At 39.3% G+C, this 21,279-nt stretch overlaps 1 protein-coding gene and 1 long non-coding RNA gene across 3 annotated transcripts in view; one reads left to right on the forward strand and one right to left on the reverse strand.

The window, feature by feature from the left end:
• LOC130855431 (uncharacterized) overlaps positions 1 to 21,279 on the forward strand; it is a 67,684-nt gene that overhangs the window by 23,187 nt on the left and 23,218 nt on the right. The window contains exon 2 of the long non-coding RNA XR_009054319.1: positions 6,520 to 6,650. This is a non-coding gene — a long non-coding RNA (uncharacterized LOC130855431). The remainder of the gene's footprint in view (positions 1 to 6,519; positions 6,651 to 21,279) is intronic.
• The window catches only part of ROS1 (ROS proto-oncogene 1, receptor tyrosine kinase), a 115,269-nt gene that overhangs the window by 9,440 nt on the left and 84,550 nt on the right, over positions 1 to 21,279 (reverse strand). For both annotated transcript variants that reach the window (XM_057739096.1, XM_057739095.1), the window contains exons 35-42: positions 19,705 to 19,788; positions 16,449 to 16,584; positions 15,080 to 15,242; positions 13,676 to 13,740; positions 12,602 to 12,731; positions 6,573 to 6,670; positions 6,149 to 6,352; positions 4,981 to 5,115 (exon numbers count right to left, since the gene is read on the reverse strand). In XM_057739096.1, coding sequence (XP_057595079.1) covers positions 4,981 to 5,115; positions 6,149 to 6,352; positions 6,573 to 6,670; positions 12,602 to 12,731; positions 13,676 to 13,740; positions 15,080 to 15,242; positions 16,449 to 16,584; positions 19,705 to 19,788 — 1,015 coding nt within the window. The remainder of the gene's footprint in view (positions 1 to 4,980; positions 5,116 to 6,148; positions 6,353 to 6,572; positions 6,671 to 12,601; positions 12,732 to 13,675; positions 13,741 to 15,079; positions 15,243 to 16,448; positions 16,585 to 19,704; positions 19,789 to 21,279) is intronic.

Consider the following 21,279-nt stretch of genomic DNA (forward strand, 5'->3'; position numbering starts at 1 on the left):
GCTTAGAAGTTGAGTTTCTCTTCAATTCCTCTTATTAGATTATCCATATATAGAATTATAGGTTTAGTTGCTCAAACCTGGCATTTAGCAAACTAACAAGAAGCTAAAGGATTCTAGATAACCCTCTCGCTCCTCCAAATCTACTGACTCACTAAAAAGGCCAAGCACCTGCTCTCCTTTTTTACTTCCTGCAGCTAGAAGGCAGATTGGGGGCAGAGAGAGAAAGACTGATAAAGAAACATAAAGTGGGAAGTATTTAAAAATATTAGTACTTCCATATCAACAGATAAAAAATATACAACTACAAATTATAAGATCTAAAAAAAAAAGTTCTAAAGAAAACAAATGTGAGCTCTAATTAGAGATGGAACACTTTTGGTAAATTGCTTATAGAAGGACCCTCTGCAGAGGTGACATTTAAGTCAATGAAGTCTGTAGAAAAAGAAGATGCTAGTCACGGGAACTGGGTGGGGATGCAAGTCAGGGAACACACAGGAAGAGGCAAAAGCATGTGTAAATTCCTAAATTTGGAAAGAGCCTGTCACATTTTAGAATGTGAAGGAAAGGCAGTGTGGCTGTAGAGCAGTCATTGAGGGGGAGAATATAAGAGATGAGGTCAGAGAGGAAGGTGAGGATCCTGCAGATCAAAGGCCAGGCTAGGCGCTGGATTTTGTGGCACTGCAACAGAAGCTGTTGAAGGTTTGTAAGCGGGCATGATCTTTACATTTTTAAAGGATGACTCTAGCTGATATATGTGGAGAATTAACTGTAGAGGGGCAAGTTGGAAGCAAGGGAGTTATTAAAGAAGACCAGGTGAGAGAGAATGGTGGTTTGGGCTACAGCAATGACAACGGGCTAGAGTAAGAAAATATTCAATCGCTTGGTGACAATGACCCAGAAATCATCATAGGCATTGTATTTAAAATAGCTGTATCTGTACATGTCATGTAGACTCCACTTCCATCTCTTTCATTTCTTGACAAGCACCTCAGGTCAGAGTTAATACTCAATATCAGAGTATCATGGAGAAACCTTATGTTGGTCTGTTTTTCAGTATTAATCTGATGACTTTTCATATATATTACAAGGAATTTGCACCCTGGATATGGAGTGCCAAACAGCTCTATTTTTTAAAGATTAGTATCATCGCTAAGAACATAATCTTTTACATATTTCTTTATAATCTGTGGCATTCAGAAACAGGGATGACACAAAGAACTCAATGAAGGACAATTCAACTCTGAAATAATATCATATAACTGATATTCAATCATGGAATTTAAACCAGTAGTTAAAGTAGAGTCTTGATGACTAACCTAAGGGTTGTCCTAAGAGGTGAGAGGAGAAAGTAAAGTGTAACTTGCCCCAGGAAGCCTATGCCTTCTGAAAACAAAGTTGCAATTCCAAGATATTGCATTCAAGGACACACTGAATCTCTCAAGACTTGTCATATTTCAATTATGAAGTTTTTAGTTACTTTATTTATTTATAACCTACTTCATTCTACAAAGTATTCAAGACACTTAATGCAGATGATTTAGTGAGAAGGAAGGAGGAAGGGGAGGAGGGAGAGAGAGGGGAGAGAAGCCACCCGTAAAGCTGCCCCTTTGCCACTCTGCACTTCACCCACTCACACTCCCCTCCAAAAGTTTAATCTATGCAAGTTATTTAAGCAAATATTCCTAATTTTTCACCTGTGGAGGCTTTAATTTATTTTGAATCCATCATTATTCTTAACCCTCTGATGGCAAAAACGATTGACCTGATGATATATAAAACTTTTCTCCCCTGCTATCCAAGGTCAAATGAGCACTGGGTTGCCCTAGACTAAGCAAAGAGGAGCTCTATAAAGCAATAGTCATTTAAAAGTGAAGAGTACAACTTGTGCTCTTAAACAGCGTTAAGCTGGCAATGGAATAAATGACTAGGCTTTTAAAATGTTACCAATCCTAAAAAATGCATTTCTTACATCTTTCAGGTACGTTAACAACAGCAACCATATCTTTGGCACAGGGACCTTTCCTTACAAATATGCACTTGTCACAATCCAGTATCATGCATTAAATACTTGTACCAAGTTACAGTTACAAATATTCAAGCATATCCATCTACATTAACTGACAGCTCCTTCACTTTTATTAAAATTTACCTGGGCTGGTTGTTTTACCTCTAAACAGATACTCATTACCCTTGAAATATCTCACTTAGCTAAGTGTTCCAGTTCAAATTCTTCCATTCACCATGCCAACCCCTCTACTCCTCTTTGCTTCCATTTTTTTCAGATTAGCACAAGACTCATTAACCATGTTCATTATTAGCCTCTATGAGTAAAGTCCTTGGATTCACAAGGCAATTGAAATTCAACAGATGAAAACTCCATGGCATCTTTCAATATTAAGGGGATGAGTTTCTATAGGTATTTAAGCAAAGCACATAAAATACAGATTTTTTAAAAACTCCCTTACTCGTTATACCCAGTCCTGGTAAGACCCAATTAGCATCTCGGTATACGTATTCTTAAGGCATAAAAATAAGATTGTGAGCCTCCATGTGCTCCCACTGTGGCCTCTTACGTTTGAGAGACTCTCCAGTATTTTCAGCTGCCCCTGTGATGCCTATGGCAGAGAACCCCAAAGAGCTCTCACTTGATGTAGATTGCCTTTGATCCCGTTTATTCTTGAGAGTGGTATGGTTGTTGTGCAAACTAAAAGCTGAAGAGAATGCTGAGGACTAGGCTTTGCACCGTACTTCCAAGGCTATGGAAAGAAGGGCAGGAATGCTCTGAACTCTCACATTCCATTAATAGCTAAGCACAGCATATCCATCTATGGGCTCACCTGACCCAGAGTGCATCCAGGTGCTGAGTATTTACGCAATAAATAGAAGGTGCAACCTGGCTCAGCGCAGACTTTCAACCCTCTAAGCTGCGCTTGTGATCTCAGAGAACTGCTTCAAATAAAAATCAGTTCCCTCTGTACTCTAAGGAGAGTAGTTAATCTTTATCATGACAACTTAAGGCCATGGCCAGATTGAATGGCATCGCTGAGGCTCTGTGTCTTCAGCACGGCTTGTCTTCCTGGTTGGCCACGGTCGTTAACCCTTCCTGGGGATCTGGGGCATGCTGCCCTTGGAGGGCTTGCAGCATTGTTCACTTTTTAATTACTGATGTTCAAATGAACTTCAAAATCAGCAATGGAAATTTTGGCTTCAAGGAAACTGTATTTTCATAAAATTAGAGCAATAACATATCCAACTGAATAATTATTCAAGATAAAATTATATAGAATATTATCTTTTTCCACTTATAATCAGGAATATTTTTCTAGAACTTTTCTAGCACTCCTCTTCCTCTTCCTTCTAGTTGAATTTTTGGATACCTTTGGAGAGAGCACAGTTCAACATAACTGCATTTTTCTTCTCCACAATAGGGAAATGAATTATCCACCTCCCCCCTCCACAAACAAAATAAATGAACACATCAGTCAAGATGGATGTCACTGACTGATTCCTAGAGTGCCTATCCAAAAAAAAAAAAAATGCATAATTATGATGAGGTACATTACCCCCTAGAGGGGAAGATATTGCCAAATAGAATTCTAACAGCACAAGGAAAATTTTGTGCAATTGAAATTTGGGAGGAATTTTCTGAGTGTTTAATAGATGTGTAAGATATGCAAAACAGTGACTGGTTTCCAATTTAATAAAAATGTATTTTATATTTAGGTATGCTGGGGGGGGTTTCCCTCAAGCCCTAGACTAAAGTTTTTCAAATTTTGTATAAATTTCTTACCCCTAACTTACAGAAGTTTTTCCATCTGCCCCAAAGGGATCATGAATCATACTTTTAGGCACTGCCACCAAACTTGTTCAGGTATGTGTATAACTGATCCTTCTGTAAATATCCCAGAGACTATAAAAGCTAAATCAGAAACAGACAGTGATTCCAATCTTCTTCTAGCTGGAAGATTTAAATAATACAAAAACATTCACCCATAGAACATCCAACCAAGGTGCCCAGTTCTTAATCATCTTTTGGCTCTGGTCTGAATAATCCTCTAAATAACACAGCATAGTCAAACCATGGTGTGTATCCGCATACTGCTAATTCCTTTTGCACTTGTCTGTACCACACAGTTTAGCACTTTATTACATGTTGGCTTGTTGTCCAGCTGCTCCATGTGTGTGTCTTTTCTTTCAAAATACGTTCTGAGATGCTGAAGAGCCACGGCCCTGGTTTAAACACCTCTATATTCCATACAATGCTTAGCCTTGTATAGTGCACACAACAGAGGAGGTTATACTTGTTGATTACATGTTCTTTTAGAAACTTCTTGAGGAAAACGCCTCTTAGAAAGTATCAAGGCTTGATATTTCTGCTAAGGTTGTTCACAAGAAGGTAAATTAGTACTCAACAAAATAACTGGGCTTGTTTTTCCTTTATAATTAGATCAAAATCACCTACTGTTCCAAGGATCACAAATCTACTAGAATTCAATAGTTGCCAGGATCATTTGATAGAGCCACTAATACTTAGTCACTTCATGTTAAACTCATAAATATATAACAACCTATATAATTTCTAGTAGTACTATATACCAATATCAGCTTTATCAAAAAAGCAATCCAACTTTTAAACAATATATTCCTATTTAATAGAACCTTTTAATATGCAGGTTAAGAACACACAAAGAGCTTTTATTTATTTATTAGAATTCTCTTAACCAAGAGTAGAAACATATTCTGCTGTTCTAGATTTTGCTTCCAAAATGAAATGTAATGTGTGTGTATGTGTTTATATATATATATATAAACCATCGTGTATTTAGTAAATTAAGTGCCACACTCAATTTACATTTTATATAGGATATACAAATATATAGATTCTAGTTTTTATTTAAAAATACCATACCAATGAGGCATAAGATTGCATGTGCACATGTTTTTGGTTTTTTGGTGCTTATGGGAACACAATTAACTTACAGATCATCAGGACAATTTCTCGGTGGCTCCAGTCTCCCTCCTGTTTGCACATAGTTTAAAACATCAAGGTTGGAATGAGCTGGATAAGGCTGATGACCAAGAGTTAAAACTTCCCAAATCAGAATTCCAAAAGACCTAAGGATATTAAAGAGTTTGCTTTAATTATACTTATTACAAACATCATGTTTATGGTAGTTTTTCCAACATAATGATTCCTGGGGCTATCAGAGTCTACTCTGTGATTCGCATCATTGGCCCCATAAAAGGCAAATGGGAGACTTAAAAGCAAGTTGACCTCAAGAAAAAGTAGAACAAGCAACTGCCTACTAGCAACACTTCAAAGGTGATAGGAAGGCTTCATGGGGGCGCGCGCACACACACACACACACACACACACACACACACACTCTTTGTTCCTCGCCCCTGGCTGAACCTGCACTGCAGACCTCCATTACCTACGGCTTTCACAGCTTCATTATGCAAACACACTACAGGTAAGAAGGAGAGCATTTCATCTTTCTTTCTGAGTTTGATTGCTCGTAAATGTGGAGAGGGAAGGCACGAATAAAAACTGGCAACACTGAGGACCAACTCTACGTCATCCCCAGTTTTGCAGAGATCCAGTCCAGCTTAAAAGTCATCGGACAAATCTTTACATTTTGAGCAGCTCTAATCAAAAGTTTGGGGTCAACAAGCAAAAATGAGGGGTTCTATTCAAATAATAAAGAGCTGTCCAAACCTCCCTCATGTCCTAATCTTTTTGAGATCCATGATTTAAATTCTACTTATAAATTAGTGACAAAACATCCCAAAATAGTAGGCATTTGGACACATCCTTGGACATTAGTTCATAGGCACCAATTCCTATTAGTCATAGCCTCTACACTTTTGGAGAGTAATAAGATATCTGAAGTAAATGGATCTATTCCACATACACCAGTAAGATAAAGGATCAAAACTAATTGGAGAGAGGGGTATAAACCGCTAAGACCCAGGAATAGTCCCTCCTTGCACACCAGCTTTCACTTTAGCTTGAGGCAAGTCATTTAACCTCTCTGGTCTTGTGTTTTCTCACATAAAAAACAAGATTAGATGACCTTTTAAGATCCATTCTGGCTCTGACATTGGATGGGTCTTCCCACATTTCTCTGTGTCCTGTTAAGCTCACCATACGTCAGACTGAGTAGTGAAGATTCCGTCCATCAAACTTTCTGGAGCCATCCACCGAACAGGGAGCAGGCCTTCTCCTCTCTTTCTATAGTAATCATTTTTATAGATGTCCCTCGCTAGTCCAAAGTCCCCAATCTTCACTATCCGTGACGGACTGGTATAGTCTTTCACAGACACTAGGCAATTCCGAGCTGCCAGATCCCTATGGCAGAAGCTATACTTAATAATAATAATAATAATAATAAAAGTTCCAGAGATCAGACAAGTAACACTAGTAGGTCTGTAGAGAAGAGAGATTTTAACATAAATTATTGCTATTTTGAAGGAATGAAAATGTTAATTATCTTATATGTTTTACCCAAACTACAGGTGATTATTATGGCAATATTCATAAGAACCCTGTATCCAGAATATCGCTGTACCTGTGAATGAAGTGCATTTGCTCCAAGTAGACACAGCCTTTTGAAATATCTACACAAAGGTCTACAAGGTCAACCAAGGTGAGTAAAGGACCATGAAACTGTAAGAAATAAAAGAAAAATTACAGGCACTTTTCCAGTTTGCACAAAATATATATGTATACATATGGCTACATATGTAAGGATGTACACACACATATATGATGTTTGAAAGGAATTTTTAGTTATGGTTAAAGAATTCTAACAAAGAGGAAAAGAACTACATTTATATGCTTTCTACCAAAATATACATAAATAAGACTATCTTTCGTAAGAAGAAACAGTGTGGAATCTTTATTGGAAAGATCTCAGGGTGTTAGGTCAGACAGATCGTGAACTTGCTCACATCACTTAATTCGCTAAGCAACTTTCCCATGTGTAAAATGGCAACAATAATACCGACTGTGTCGTATTCGAGATAAGATATGTAATCTGACTGGGACCTAACAGGCACTTAATAAACAGTAGCTGCTCTCATAAGTAGTAATAATGATAGTTTAATTATTGGCCCAATGTCACGCTATAATGTCAGTCATGACAATGGGCTCGTTCTCCATATGAGCCCCATAGAGATTGTTAGCAATACTCTATTTCAAGGTCACAGATTACTCCTCTCATCTAAGAGAGCCAGCACAAATATACAGTTGAGCCTGTACTGGCTGCAATGATTTCTACATGAGAAAAACCAGTTGAAGTTTTTATTAGTACCACATGGGAAAAATTCAAAGTTCCTTCCTGGAGGCTATATTCATATACTGTCTGTCCCTTACCATTTCCCTGCAATTACCCTATTTCAAGCCTTTATCATCCCTATCTGACGCTTTCTGAACTTCCCATGTCTCCAGCCTCCTGTGTTTTAATTAGCTCACTTTGCTGGGACCCACTGCCTGCAGAGTCTATTACAGATTCCTGAGCACAGCCTCCACGGCAGCCCCAGGCTGCACCAGCCTCTCTTTATATCCATTTATTTTCCATAGATTCTCCTTTCACAATCTGTGCTGTGGTCACACTGGGCCATTTGCAGTTCCTTATACCTGCTCTGCATTTCTCAACCTTTCTTCCTGCTGTCATTCCTGGAATGCTCTCTGTATTCTTGATTTCCATCCACACCCTTCAATGAGCATCTCAAAGGATTCACAACCTTGAAATCCCTCAATTCCTTGGAGATGGGTGCTCTTAAATGCTGTTCCCTCTGCCTCCCCTGACAAGCTCATGTCTTGTCCCAAAAGTAGGAAGAATCTTGGACTTCCCTGGTAGCGCAGTGGTTAAGAATCCACCTACCAATGCAGGGGACATGGGTTCGAGCCCTGGTCTGGGAAGACTCCACATGCCACGGAGCAACTAAGCCCATGCGCCACAACTACTGAGTCTGCGCTCTAGAGCCTGTGAGCCACAACTACTGAGCCAGTGCACCACAACTACTGAAGCCTGTGCGCCTAGAGTCCATGCTCCACAGCAAAAGAAGCCACCCCAGTGAGAAGCTCATGCACTGCAACAAAGAGTAGCCCCCTCTCGCTACAACTAGAGAAAAGTCTGCAGGCAGCAGCGAAGATTCAATGCAGCCAAAAATAAATAAATAAATTTAAATAAATAAATAAGTAAATAAAAGTAGGAAGAATCCTGATGATCCAGGACTCAATATTGCCATGGTCCCACTCCTCCACACCCATGTAGTGTAACTAGACTCAATCTTACTCCCAAGAATCAATCCCCTGCAGCCCTATTCCGGTCCACTAGACGCCTGTCTCACAGCCTTGTATCTGAGTCCTTGCCAGGTGGCCCGATTGGTTCACTGGTTCCTCTGTGAATGAAACCTGCTTTGCTCTTGGCAAAACCTATTCTACGCTTGAAGACGTCCTTTGCAGAGAATTCCGCTCCTGAACTTCAGTCTGGTGGCTAATGCCCTGTTCCCTGCTGACAGATTTTCAAATGCTGCCTACCTGCCTGAATCTCTAACTATAACTTGCCCCAGCAGTCCCTGGGACAGCCTACTGGGACACCTCATCACCTCACGTCGGGCCTCCTTAACTGCAGGTGCTGCCCTGGGCTACCACCTGTAGACACATTGAACCGCCACCTCTGTCCATCCCTAGTCAAAGCCTTTTACAACTTACATGGGCGTAGTTTCAGAAACTGTTCTATCTCACACCTTGGTTATGTCCCAAACGGAAGACCTCCTCCGCAAAGCCTTCCCATGTCTCTCCAGTTGGAAATTCTCTCTCTCTCTCCTGTGCTCCAGAGGTATATTCTCTACTCTATTCCAGTGGGCCTTCCCTCTTTTTACCTTAAGTGAGTTACTCATATGTGACTTACCCAGCCTACCACGTGGCGAGATCCTTGAAAGCCAGAGCCACATCCTCCACTGTCGTAAAATAAACACCCAGCAAAAATGTCATGAATTGTATCTGGCAATGTATTTGTATTATTTCGATAGATAGGGTTGTTTTTTTTTTTTTCACTTTTTCTATCTTAATACAGTCTTAGAACATCAAAGCTGAAAGCAGCCAAGAAAGTTTTAGACTCAATATTCCATTTTATGGATGCAGAAACCGAGGTCTTGAAAATGAAGGACTAGACTAAGGTTCATAAACCCAGGTGCAGTCAATCCTTATGCATTCAACCCAACGAAACAGTCTCAGAGTGGGGATGGGGAGAAGGATGCTTGTGGCAATTCTGGAAAGATGCCTCTCAGCACTGTCTGTGGAGAGACAGCTGGCCCCACGTGAGCTCGGTGGTTCTCTGCGGCAGGCCCCACACCTTAATTCTGGCACTCAGCACCTAAGGGCACCCCATCCTATACAGTCGGGGTGAAGGAGACAAGCTTGGAAGCTGCCTGGGTACCCCACAGGAAAGGCAGCAGAAGAACTGAAGTGCATCTGAGAACCCATCATCACACTCGAAGACACTGGCTGAGGAAGAGTCTTTTGGGAAAAGCAGCTCTGAGTTCTTTCGGTCCATCTTCATTGTCTCTTCTCTCCCCCACAAAAAAACTAAACCAAATCTACAGAGAAGCTTTCTGGTTAAAGATGAGGAACTGAATTTCTGCATTTTAGTTTCATTCTCTCCCCAAATCTTACTAAAACGACATTATAGAGGAAACGTTATAACCTCACGAGGAGAAACAGATCAGGAGAATAGAGCACAAGGAAACATTCTGGAAGAAGGAAAGCGGATGGAGGCGTGGTCATTTAGCAGAGCCAAGAGAGATGAAAGCTGGCTGCCTGCAGAGGGAGAAAAGAATTAAGTGATGTTTTTCACTGTAGAACCCCATAAACGCTCTGGAATTGGAGGTAGCAACTATCTCTGAATGCAGGGACGCGGGGCAGGACTGAAAGCAAGGGGAATATTTAAAAGTTTGTTTTAAGGGCTAAGTAGACCCTAGATCCCCCCACCACAGCAGGAGGCTTTCCTCTGCAAAACACACACACACACATACAGAGAGAGAGAGAGAGAGAGAGAGAGAGAGAGAGAGAACCAGAACAACTCCAAGTTCAAAGATACCAGTCAAACTAAGGTACTGTGCTGAAAATGGAGAAGGGAATTAAATGAGCATCCCCATTCCGAGCCTGGAGACCTCCAGCCCATGTCCCCGCCTTGACTTCCTGAACTGAGGCTTAGGTGTTTATTGCCCAGGCAGGAGACCAGCAGATTCCTCCCTGGGGAAACTGGCATATGCCAGGGAAGACATCCAGATGCTATCATTAGGGGACCCTAATGAACAGCAGGGTCCTACCTGACAACCAAAAGGAAACTGCCACAGACACACAGGCTCCAATCAGCTTCTTAGGTCTCACTATTAAATATGAAGACCAGCCACAAATTACTGAACAGTTGAGAAAAGCTTCTCGCATTACAAACAGATCTCAGAACAAAGAGGCAAAAAAGGGAGTCAAGACAATGCAGGAAGCAAATTAACACTTTAAAAAAACTGTAATTAGTATACTAGGAAAGATAAAAGAAGATTTCGCATGTATGGAAAAATCAGAATACTATTTTAAGAGGCAGTCAAAATATAAGAAGGAGTCTGTGGAAAGTTAAATTTTTAAATTCTATTAAAAAGTTGAGGAGATGTACCAGAATTGAAAGCAAAAACACAAAAAGTAGAAAATAGGAGAAAATAGCTAATAAAAGGATAAAAAAAAAAAGATGACCATTATCCAGCTAATAGGATTTCTAGAACAAGGAAATAAAGAGAACAAAGAGTTTTCTTTATTACCAAAGAAATAATATGAAAAAAATCCCAGAACTGAAAGAGATGATTTTCCAGGCTGAGTGTCCAAGTGAGTAAAAAGTACCACAGATAAGGAGAAGTTCCTAAAATTTTCCAAAGATAAGGGCAAAAAGCAAGTCAGTGCTCATATGTCCAGGAATCAGAATGGCATAAAATGTTTTAAAGGCAATTGTAGAAGCTAGAAAACAAGGATGTAGAGGATTTATTTTTGAGGAAAAGGGATTTTCAACCTAGAATCCAGCCAAATTATTAATCAAGTGTGAGGAAAGAAAAAAAGAACATTTCCTCAACATGGGAAAAAAAAAAAGGAGGTCTTTGCCTCGCGTGCTTTCTCTTTTCTAAGACAGAACAAAGCAGCCATGGAATTGAGGAAATAAAGGTCCAACATGGAAATTACCAGGGTAAACGTGAAGGAAAGCCATAGGGTAACAGCTCTACAGAGACCAGAGGACAAGCACCCGTATCAACTCCAGCAGGGAAGTGTCCAGGAAAAAAATTGTGAGGAGTTGGATTATCTGATATATTTAACCATATTGAGAAAAGAGTTACAATTCTGCCAGAGAGGTTAGGTAAACAGAAAACTAAGCAAATGGAAAAGAAAAAAAAAAAGGAGGCATTTATCAAACTACTCAAGAGAAAAACCACAAGCATAGTATTTGCGTAACTTAGCAAATAATAATTAAACAGGCATAGTAATATAAACTTGCAATATTGATTTATCTGCAACTTAGGATAACTGTCAGAGCAAGGGGAAAACAAAGTTTTTCTGGGTGTAGAGCTGATGGGGTTGGGCTGGTACATGACTAAGAGGTCCAATCCTTGCCTCTTATAGTAGGCAGTCAATAGATTTCCCCCAAGGCTGAAAACTCACTGTGCGGCAGTGTAAGCAGAGCATTTGGGAACATGGAGGTAAACACAGGAAGGAATGAGCAGAGGCCTGGGATGTGGGGATGACCTAGAGCACAGGACTCCTGATTTTCACCGTAAACCTTATCATATAGTTCAAGTTTTAGCCATATAAATGTGTACTTTGATAGAAATAAAAATGGTAATTTTGGAAACGACAGATTTAAATTCTAATTACTTCTTTTGTCTCAAGTGTTCCTCACCTGAGCCCTAAAGCAGGTTCCCACAAGCGCTGAGACCCCCAGGCCTCAGTACCCACACGTGCCACGGTATTCACACTGCCCTCCCTGTGCCCGATGCTGCTCCAGGCAGCCGGAAGACAGAGAGGATGGACCGGGCTGCATTTTGTTAGCAGGACCCTAGAGTGGACGGGACCTGTTAGCGTGATTGTAGGAAAAGAGAAAGTAAGGAACCGGATGGATGCATTCAACCAAGAGTTCTGTTTTGGGCAAAAGAAGTTTTAGATGCCTGTGAAAGTCCACACAAATGTCAACTGGGAAGTACTCAGTAAAGACATAAGGGCTGGAAATTTCAATTTGGGACAGAAAGGCAGATAGATTAAGTACAGAGAAACTCCACACACTCTGTGCTTCAGAAAACATGATTCTGGCAGGAAGGGACCTATTTTTCCATTAGATAGTAAGAACAGGCTCAAATAGCCAGAAAATGCCAGACATTAGCCCAGGGTTCTAATGTGACTGATCCAACATGAACGAAATATAAGAATTTTTTTGACAGAAGTCTTCTAAGTTTCTACCATCAACCAAAACTGTAGTCTATTGAATTTGAGGGAAAATAAGAGGAACTTATAGGTCATCTGCATTACAAAACCGATACCAGGGACCCCATTTCCTACCGATGTCATCCGGGCTTTACGCAAATAGGTAAGAAGGTCTCCTCCTTCCATCAGTTCCAGGATAATGTACTGGGGCTCATTCAGCAGACACACTCCAAGCTGCTTCAGAATGTTGGGGTGATTAAACTTGCTAAAAGGTGGAAAGAGACAGGCAAGATAATATGACAGCGACAAAAGCCTCGTGAGGGCCTTTATGGAATAGAACAATTCTTTATCTCTGTCTTCCTTCAAAACCCTGATTTTTTTCCTATTAATAAATGAAAGCCTCCTTTTCCAAGAACCCAGCGATGTGCCTGCCTTACAGAGGTAATATTGCAACCCCTAGTGGCCAAGGCATGTGGTTAGAATAGGGGGAAGTGATATTTTAGAAGAAGTGATATTTATGTTAAGTATTTTATGTTCTGGAAAGTAAGCAATTTTAACTAATGTCCTTCTTCAAAAAATATTTTTAAAATTATGGGTTTGGTCATTGACAAGTATGAAATACTCTCTCCCTTTCAGAGAAACAATTCAGACATGCAGATTTGGCTACAACTATTTTCTCAAGAGGTCAAAGCAAGTAAGCCCCAATCTAACAATCAGAACCCAGAACTTGGGACCCCACTGACTACTGCCTCAGGGTGTATGAAGATGTATTGGAGTAGTTTTCATGGCCATCAACTAACTCTAACCTTGAAGACAAGTTTACCAAGACCAAGGATATATTCACTGACTTCACTGTACTTAAGAGAACTCTCCCTTACTTGGTCTACTTGACCCATTATCACATTATTTAGAAGAACGTAAGCATATTTATAGCTGAACAGCTTTAGCAGTCCCTTGCAAAACATGCTTCCTATTGAAGATAAAAGACAGGAAGACCTTATGCCTGAGGACTGCCTGTGCCCAGGCTCAGAAGACTGGGTTCTATAGAATACTTGTCACTCCAGGCATATTTCCTTTTAAACTTCAGCCATGTTTATTTTGGGCATGATCTGTTATGTTGGGTCATTTTGAATGTTAAAAATCCACCAATCAGATGTAAAAGCTTTCTACCCATACCAATGGAAAATTATTTCAGCGCTGCCCTGATACCTCATCAGATGTGCCTCCTTCAGGAATTCAATCTTTTCCTGGTCTGTGGATCCCTTCTTCAAAGTCTGTGCAACATAAAAACAAGCCAGAAATCAGTATAGCAGACATTTCCGTGAGCTCAGTGCATTCATGGAGACAACCTTTGTTTTGTTTCATTATATCCACCCTTATCATAAAAACTGTGTTCTCCAGTTCTCCAGCCTCCCTTGCAAATAGGGATAGTCATGTGACTCAGTCCTGGTCAATGAGATGTAAGGAGGAAACTGCTGAGGGGAAGAGAGATGTGTGGAGAACTTTTGCTTTCCTAAATATATACATCTAACACCATCCTTCCCCCTCTCCATGTCCTGAATAGATGTGATGCCTGATTCTTTGGCGATCATCTTGGGACCATGAGGCACCAGACATGTACAAAGTTGAGAGAATTTCAGATATAATGTCTCTGACCTGACACAGTACTACACCAAAGCCAGAAGTCATCTTGTTATGTGAGAAAAGGCTACACTTGTTTAAACCAGTTGAGGTTAGAGTATGTTAAAGACTATTAAATGCTATCAACTGGACGTAGAGAGAATTTTGCCAGCCTCTCTGGTTGTGTAGCCCACTCTCAAAGCAGTGAACTCCTAACAAGCAGTGATCAGGATATTACTCAATTACACAAAAGTTTCATCATCCCTTGATCAAAAGAAAGTTTTATAAAAAATATGAGAGTATATCCAGTGCTTCCTTAAAACTGCATCAAATACACCATGATGAATAACTGTGTCGTATAGGGGTCAGCGAACGATAGCCTGTGGACCAGTTCCAGCCTGTCACCTGTTTTTATACAGCTTATGATCTGAAAATAGTTGTTATATTTTTATTTTATTTTTCTAGCTTTATTGAGGTATAATTAACTTGTTACATTTTTAAATGGTTGAAAAAAGTTGTAAAAAAAAAAGAGTATTTCATAACATGCAAATTACATGAAATTAAAATTTCTGTTTTCATAAATAAAGTTTTACTGGAATTCAGCCACATCCATTCATCCACATATGGACTGTGGCTGGTTTTGCACTGCAATGGCAGAGGTGCAGAGTTGTAAGTGACACTGTCTGGCCAGCAAGCCTAAAATATTTACTATCTGCCCTAGCACCTAGCACCCCAGTTCCCTTATAGTATATTTGAAGGGAAAAACTGTTTGCCAGGTCTTAGCTAATTAGTAACCTCAGAGGTAATGTTAATAACAGAACTCATGTAGGAAATGGAAACAATATTGTGATTTCTGTAGCCATGGATAGGCTTCTACCTTCTCCCAGTTATCCTTTCAATCAAGATCACTCCTCTTTTATCATAGCTGTATCTATGTAAGTCCCTGTAAACATGCTGACATGACAAGTGGACAAGTTTAAAGATCCACATTACCTTCACTGCTACTTTGGTTTCTCCACTTCCAGCTCCTAAGATGTCTATCGCTGTCCCTTCATACACTTCTCCAAAGGCCCCGCTTCCCAGCAAGAGACGCAGAGTCAGTTTTTCCCGAGGAAAGGCAGGAAGACTTTCAATCTCCTCTTGGGTCGGAAGAGTGCTGGAAAAGAACGATCTTTTTGGTCTCTGGAAATGCATATGGTTTACCAGTAGGTGTTGGTCTTAGGTGTTTGAGAGAGAAAAAGTATGAGAAAGAGGAAGAGAAATCTCATGGTTTTGCAACACTGTAGTGCATTCAGCATGACATAATAGGTCTGCGTTCCTATTCCTTTCCTATTCCACCAACCAGAATATGCCTTCTCTCTTCCAAAACCTAGACAGAGGTGAGTGTTAATTCACTTCTAGGCTTCTTCATTTTGATAGCATGCCTGTGTGTGCATTGCCTCAAGATTTGCACTGTAGTTCGTTTTGTTAAAGTTATCAGTTATTAATTTCTTCAGGTCACCAATTTGTGTAAAAAGCTATTGCAAATTAGTAACAAATACAGCTGGGCTTATGATCTCAAAAGATTTTACTTTACTTCATATATCTGATCTCTCATGTAAAACAAAATTTACTATGACCATGAAATCACTCCATGCCCATCAAGTTAACTTTTAGAAAGCCAAGCTTCTCACTTGGAATATTATGAGGGGGAGGAAATACATCTGCATTAAAAACAGAGTTTTTAAATGAGAATCTTGAATATCAGATACGCTGCATATTTTCTCAAGGAAAAGTCACCTCTGAAAAGCTGATTTAGGTCACCTCTATGTCTGCTTGAAATCCTGTGTTCTTATGTCTTTAAATAAATTTCTAGAAGCAAGGCCTATGGCTATATAATCCTTTTTGCATGGAGCATAACATAGTGTCTTGGACAATGAGACATTTAAATATTTTCTTTAATTATGATGACAATGGAAGTTTAAACCTCATCTATTTTAGAGAAGTTTTGTAGGCAATCACCATACAATTTCTGAAAACAGAATAAAATTGACTTAGTAGCACACCCAAGAGACCTTGGAATTGTTCTCTTCCAGTTGAATCAATCATGTTACCATCTACTTGTTTTATTTATTTTTAAACTCTGTGATAAGACACTAAAAAACAGCTAATTTTGTTTATTTTTCTTAGGATAGGATAACAACATAATTTGTCATCCATCCCAGGTCACATTTGAGAGTGAAAGGGGATGTTATTTTAAAATATGCCTCAATAATGGGCATAAACCAGGACAGTCCTGGGCAATGTGGCATGCATGGGCACTCTCTTTAGAGCTGCCCACTCTTCGTCTAGGTGCCCGGTAATGCTGGCCCAGTTTACATACTGTATTGCATAGCAGGCATTCGCCAGTCCTACTCCAGTGGCCAGACCTCGAAGTTCAGCCAACTCTTTGTCTTCGTTTATGAGCCCTGTCAGCCCTTCCTTGGGAGTTTTTTGATTCTTTAATCTTCTATGCCAGACTATAAAGAAAAAAGAGCACAGTTTGCAAAATAAAGCATTTTTTTTTCTGTAGGAAATGCTAACAATACATTTTTAAAATTTATACTGAAGAACACTATTGATAGAACAACTGAATTTGATGGAAACAATAAGCCCATAATAGAAAAACTAACTAAATTCAGGTACAAAGTCATATAAAAACACATAACTTATTCCACATCACGTTTTACCTCACTTCACAGAGTAAACTTCAATATATTTCTTATTGCTGTTATAAACAAATGGAAGTATCTTACTATCAGAACTTATTTCTCAAAATCTCCCACAAACTAGAATCAAAATAAACCCAAAAAATCTGCATAATAATTATTACTGAACAAATTCAATTCTGAATCCAGATAAGTCCATGTTATATGCCTCAGCAGACCTGAGGAATGCTTTCAATATTATATGGCATGCTTTATTTTAAAATGCAGAGTACAAGAGTGTATACTCATTGTTTTCCATAACACACATACTCAAATACACAGAAAAGTTATTAGGATGAAATCTACCAAGTGTTAGCAGTGGTCCTCCCTAGTTGTGGAATCATAGGTGATTTGCATTTTCTTCATACAATAGGCAAATATTTTTATAATCATAAAATATAAGGAATATTCTTCGAAGATTAAAATACAGTTATGTCGTTAAGATCATCCATCTATACTAGAATATGGCTCAGAAGTTGAAAACAGTTGCTTTGTGAGATGATGGTTAAAATTTGAAGTTTATTCCATAATAGCTTCTGTACCCAATAGGTGAGAGTTTCAGGCAAGTGAAATTCCATCTGAGAGACCACACAGGGAAAGATCTTAAGGACCTTTGCTAATTAATTTTTCAAACCTGAAATGCTCTCACCAGCCCTCTTAATTTTTTTTTAAATTTTATTTATTTATTTATTATTTTGGGGGGGGTACACCAAGTTCAATCATCTGTTTTTATACACATATCCCCGTATTCTCTCCCTCCCTCAACTCCCCCCCCACCCTCCCTCGAGTCCCCCAGCCCTCTTCATTTTTAAAGGCCCAGCTTGAGGCCCCACATCCTCAGGGATGCTCTCCAAGACCTCTGCAACCTCTGTTGATCTCTCATCTCTGAACTTCTAAGACCAACTGTGGCTCTCAGTCAGCATGGCTATGTCGCTGTCTTCTACATTTCATTTACTATTTCCTTTTATTGCTGTTTAACAGGTATCTCGCTAATTATCTTTGCATACAGGTATGTCTTACCTCCCCGATTAAATGGCAAGCTCCTGAGGGCAGCAATTGTATTTTACAGTTTATTTTCCTTTGCTCCCAGCATCAGGCTCACGTTGCACAGTAGATATAACCACTCACCAAAGCGAAAGCTGTGATGCTTATTTAAAACCCTGGTTTCAATTTTGTATTTATAACTGAGGAGAGCCCTAAGCATGATACAAACTTTTACACAGTTGCTATTTTCATTATTTGAATAACTCAATCTTTCCTCACGCACGCGCACAATCCTACCAGTAAAGCCACATGCACTGCTACTAAAAGCAAAAGAACCAAATTAGCTTAGCTGTACTCAAAAATCCATGGGTTCCAAGGAGCATAAAGACCTTTAAGTCCTGAGAAAGTCAGATATCCATAGGATGTCTTGAAAGCACAATAGGTTGTCTGAAATTATCTCGTGTTCATCCACTAGAGTTATGGGTTTAAACAGTGGTGATGTACAAGTAGTCAGGCAAAGGTCAGATGAAGGATTCTTCATGTCATATTCCTTCCCAGTAGGAAAGCAGACAAGCAGTCAAGCCTATATGCCAACTGCCAAACATACTGCAGTCATATGCGTAATTCTGGAGGGGCTGGCTTAGTGGCACAAACATCAGCTGTGCAATACTTAGACTCCCTGGAACCACAGGTTAAAGTCCTGGCGGGGTCAGCTGAAATTTTTAGCTTTCCAAGTTAACTGAAGGAATAATATAGTCCATATATTATCTGATGCGGAGTCTTTGAAAAGAAATCTCAATTCAAGCTTCAGCGTGCTCTCTAATAGCATATGACTCCAGTCAGTTTGGGGAAACAATACAGATTTAGAACAGTTAGTAAAATATTGGCTTCCTTTATCCTGAGAGTTCAACTTTATGTTTGTAACTTTTCCTTAAATTTTCCCCTATTTATGAAAAAAAAGAAGAAGAAGAAGAAGACACAGCAGCAGCCACCATTTCCTGAATATGCACTTGAGTGTTCTCTTCTGGTAAAATGTCCTGTGTTTTTTGTCATGCTTCAGCATGTCAGGGACTCATATGTTAGTAATGATAGGGTGACCATATATCTTATAATCCAAACCAGAACATTTTGGGGACTGAAAGAAAGTACTATTAATGCTTCTGCTGAAACAATAGGAATGAAGCAGGATATATGATCCGCTGTGGTAACCCAGTAGGTCCAATATTTAATCATCTTTTTGGGGGTTGTCACCATACTTTCTCATCATTAAATCTTAAAAAAAAAAGAAAAGACTTTTGAGACTAACACATTAATATAAAATGAGTGGGAAATAGCTGGCTTTCCATCTATCTAACCTCATTCTTCTGCTTTCCTGGTCATTTACAAATGAACAGGGATTTGAAACAAGCAGGCCAGACATCTGAAAGTGAGAGTGAATGCTATAAGCCAGAAATGGATCTTCTGCAAGAGGCCCTTCTCATTCTAAACCAGGCTGTCTGCCCCGAGACCCAAACTATCCTGATCAAGGATTGTCTCCCTTTAGTCCTACACTTTTTTTATACACAGAGTTATTTTTCTTTTATTTATTTCAAACTGTAAGTCACAAAACACTTATATAGCCAATCTGTAATACTGTTTTAAAGAAGGCTAAAAGTTGGTGCCTTTGCACGTAATTTTATCTAAAGTGTCCCGTGAAGTGTAAATACAGAGATATTTTTCATAAAGTAGTTACCCCAGATTAGAAAAAAAAATTCACAGGAGTTAGTGGTTATCAAAGTATAGCCAAAGGTAGCATTGTGAATGTTATGAATTTATTTCATATGGAAAGTTAAACAAACTCAGAGATAAATCAATTAATATGATCAAGTAAACAGTTTATTACCTATATTTTAAATCTATTATACTTACCAAAGGTCAATGGGATTGTAACAACCAGAAATATTCCAATTACAATAGTAAGTATAAAGCTTGTTTCTGGTATCCAAAAACCATCTAATACAATAAATGAGAAAAAGAAATTAATTCAAAGAGTAAAACTAGATTGTCTCAGTGATATGCCAGCGTTACCTCCTATTGGATTTTTGCAAGCCAATTGTTAAACCATCGGCAGCTTGAAATCATCCATGGTATTGAGAAATATTACACCATGAGAAATCAAAACCAAGGTTTTTTTCTTTTTTTTTTTCTTTTCCAATGATCTGCTTTACCAATACATCATTGGGCTATACCCACTCTGTCTTCTACTTTCAAATGGCTGAGGAAACATGTATAATCTTTTTAATGACTTTGGGACAAAGAAGCCTCAGTCTTCATATATTATATGGTTGGGGGTATTATTTCTTCTATAATATCTTCATATGCATTTAATTCCATGAGTATTGAACTGAGGAACATAAACATAACATGGTACCTGCTCTTAGACAGTTTCGTTGAGCAGAGGAGACAAACACGTGGACCTGAGCTTGGCAAACTACGGCATGCGGGCCACGGCTGGCCACCGCAGCCTAATTTTGTACTATTCATGAACTAAGAATAATTTTTACATTTTAAAAATATTATTTGAAAAAAACGATGCTACAGAGATCGTACGTAGCCCAGAACGCCTAAAATAGTTACTGTTTGGATCTTTTCAGAAGAGGTTTGCTGAGCGCTTATCCAGATAACTAACTATCATACAAATAAGAACGATGTCAGTTTTGTATAGAAAAATGGGCTGCGTGTGTATACAATGCAATAATTCATTTTGCCTAAGGAGCAGCAGTTAAGCATCACAATGAGTTCACTTAAAGTTAGTCCTTGAAGGATGAGAAGAATTTCAATTGACAGAAAGTGAGAGAAAGGAAATCCCAGCTAAGGATAGATGGTAGGCGGTGTGAGCCTGCATTCTAGGCTGAGGGAAACAAAGGCTGAGGACCTAGCGCCACGCAAGCTTTTACCGGTCTGACATGGCTACAGCAGAAGCATAAATATCAGGAAAGATGAACCACAAATGGAGGGCCAATCACGGAAGGCCTTAAATGCCACAGAAAAGTTTGTACTTGATTCTGAAGGCAGTGAATGGAGAGTAATTGCCAGCATTTCAGAGAGCGGTGAAGTGATCCAGCTTGTGCTTCAGCTAGATTAACTGTCAGCAGTGGGATTAAGCCAAGAGCACGGGCAAAAAACGGTAGATTCAATTAGGAAAGCCAACGTAGAAATAGGAAGAAGGGAACTCACTAGACAGAAATCAAGATAACAAAATCAACAGAACTTGGGGACTGAATAGAGGGAAAAATCAAACATTTCTGACTTTTGAGATTTCTAGCCTATGTGATTAGAAAGACAATGTGTTAGAAACGAAAAAAGGCCACCCAGTGGAAGATGTAGATATTGGGAAGTAGAGTTGCAGGCCTGTTGTGTAGCAGATGAGAGTACCAGGAACAGAATAATAAGGCTGGATAAAAACCAGACTGTGGACAGCCTTGGAAATCCATCTAGGAGCGT

This window comes from Hippopotamus amphibius, chromosome 6, assembly GCF_030028045.1.
Source record: "Hippopotamus amphibius kiboko isolate mHipAmp2 chromosome 6, mHipAmp2.hap2, whole genome shotgun sequence".
Lineage (NCBI taxonomy): Eukaryota > Metazoa > Chordata > Mammalia > Artiodactyla > Hippopotamidae > Hippopotamus > Hippopotamus amphibius.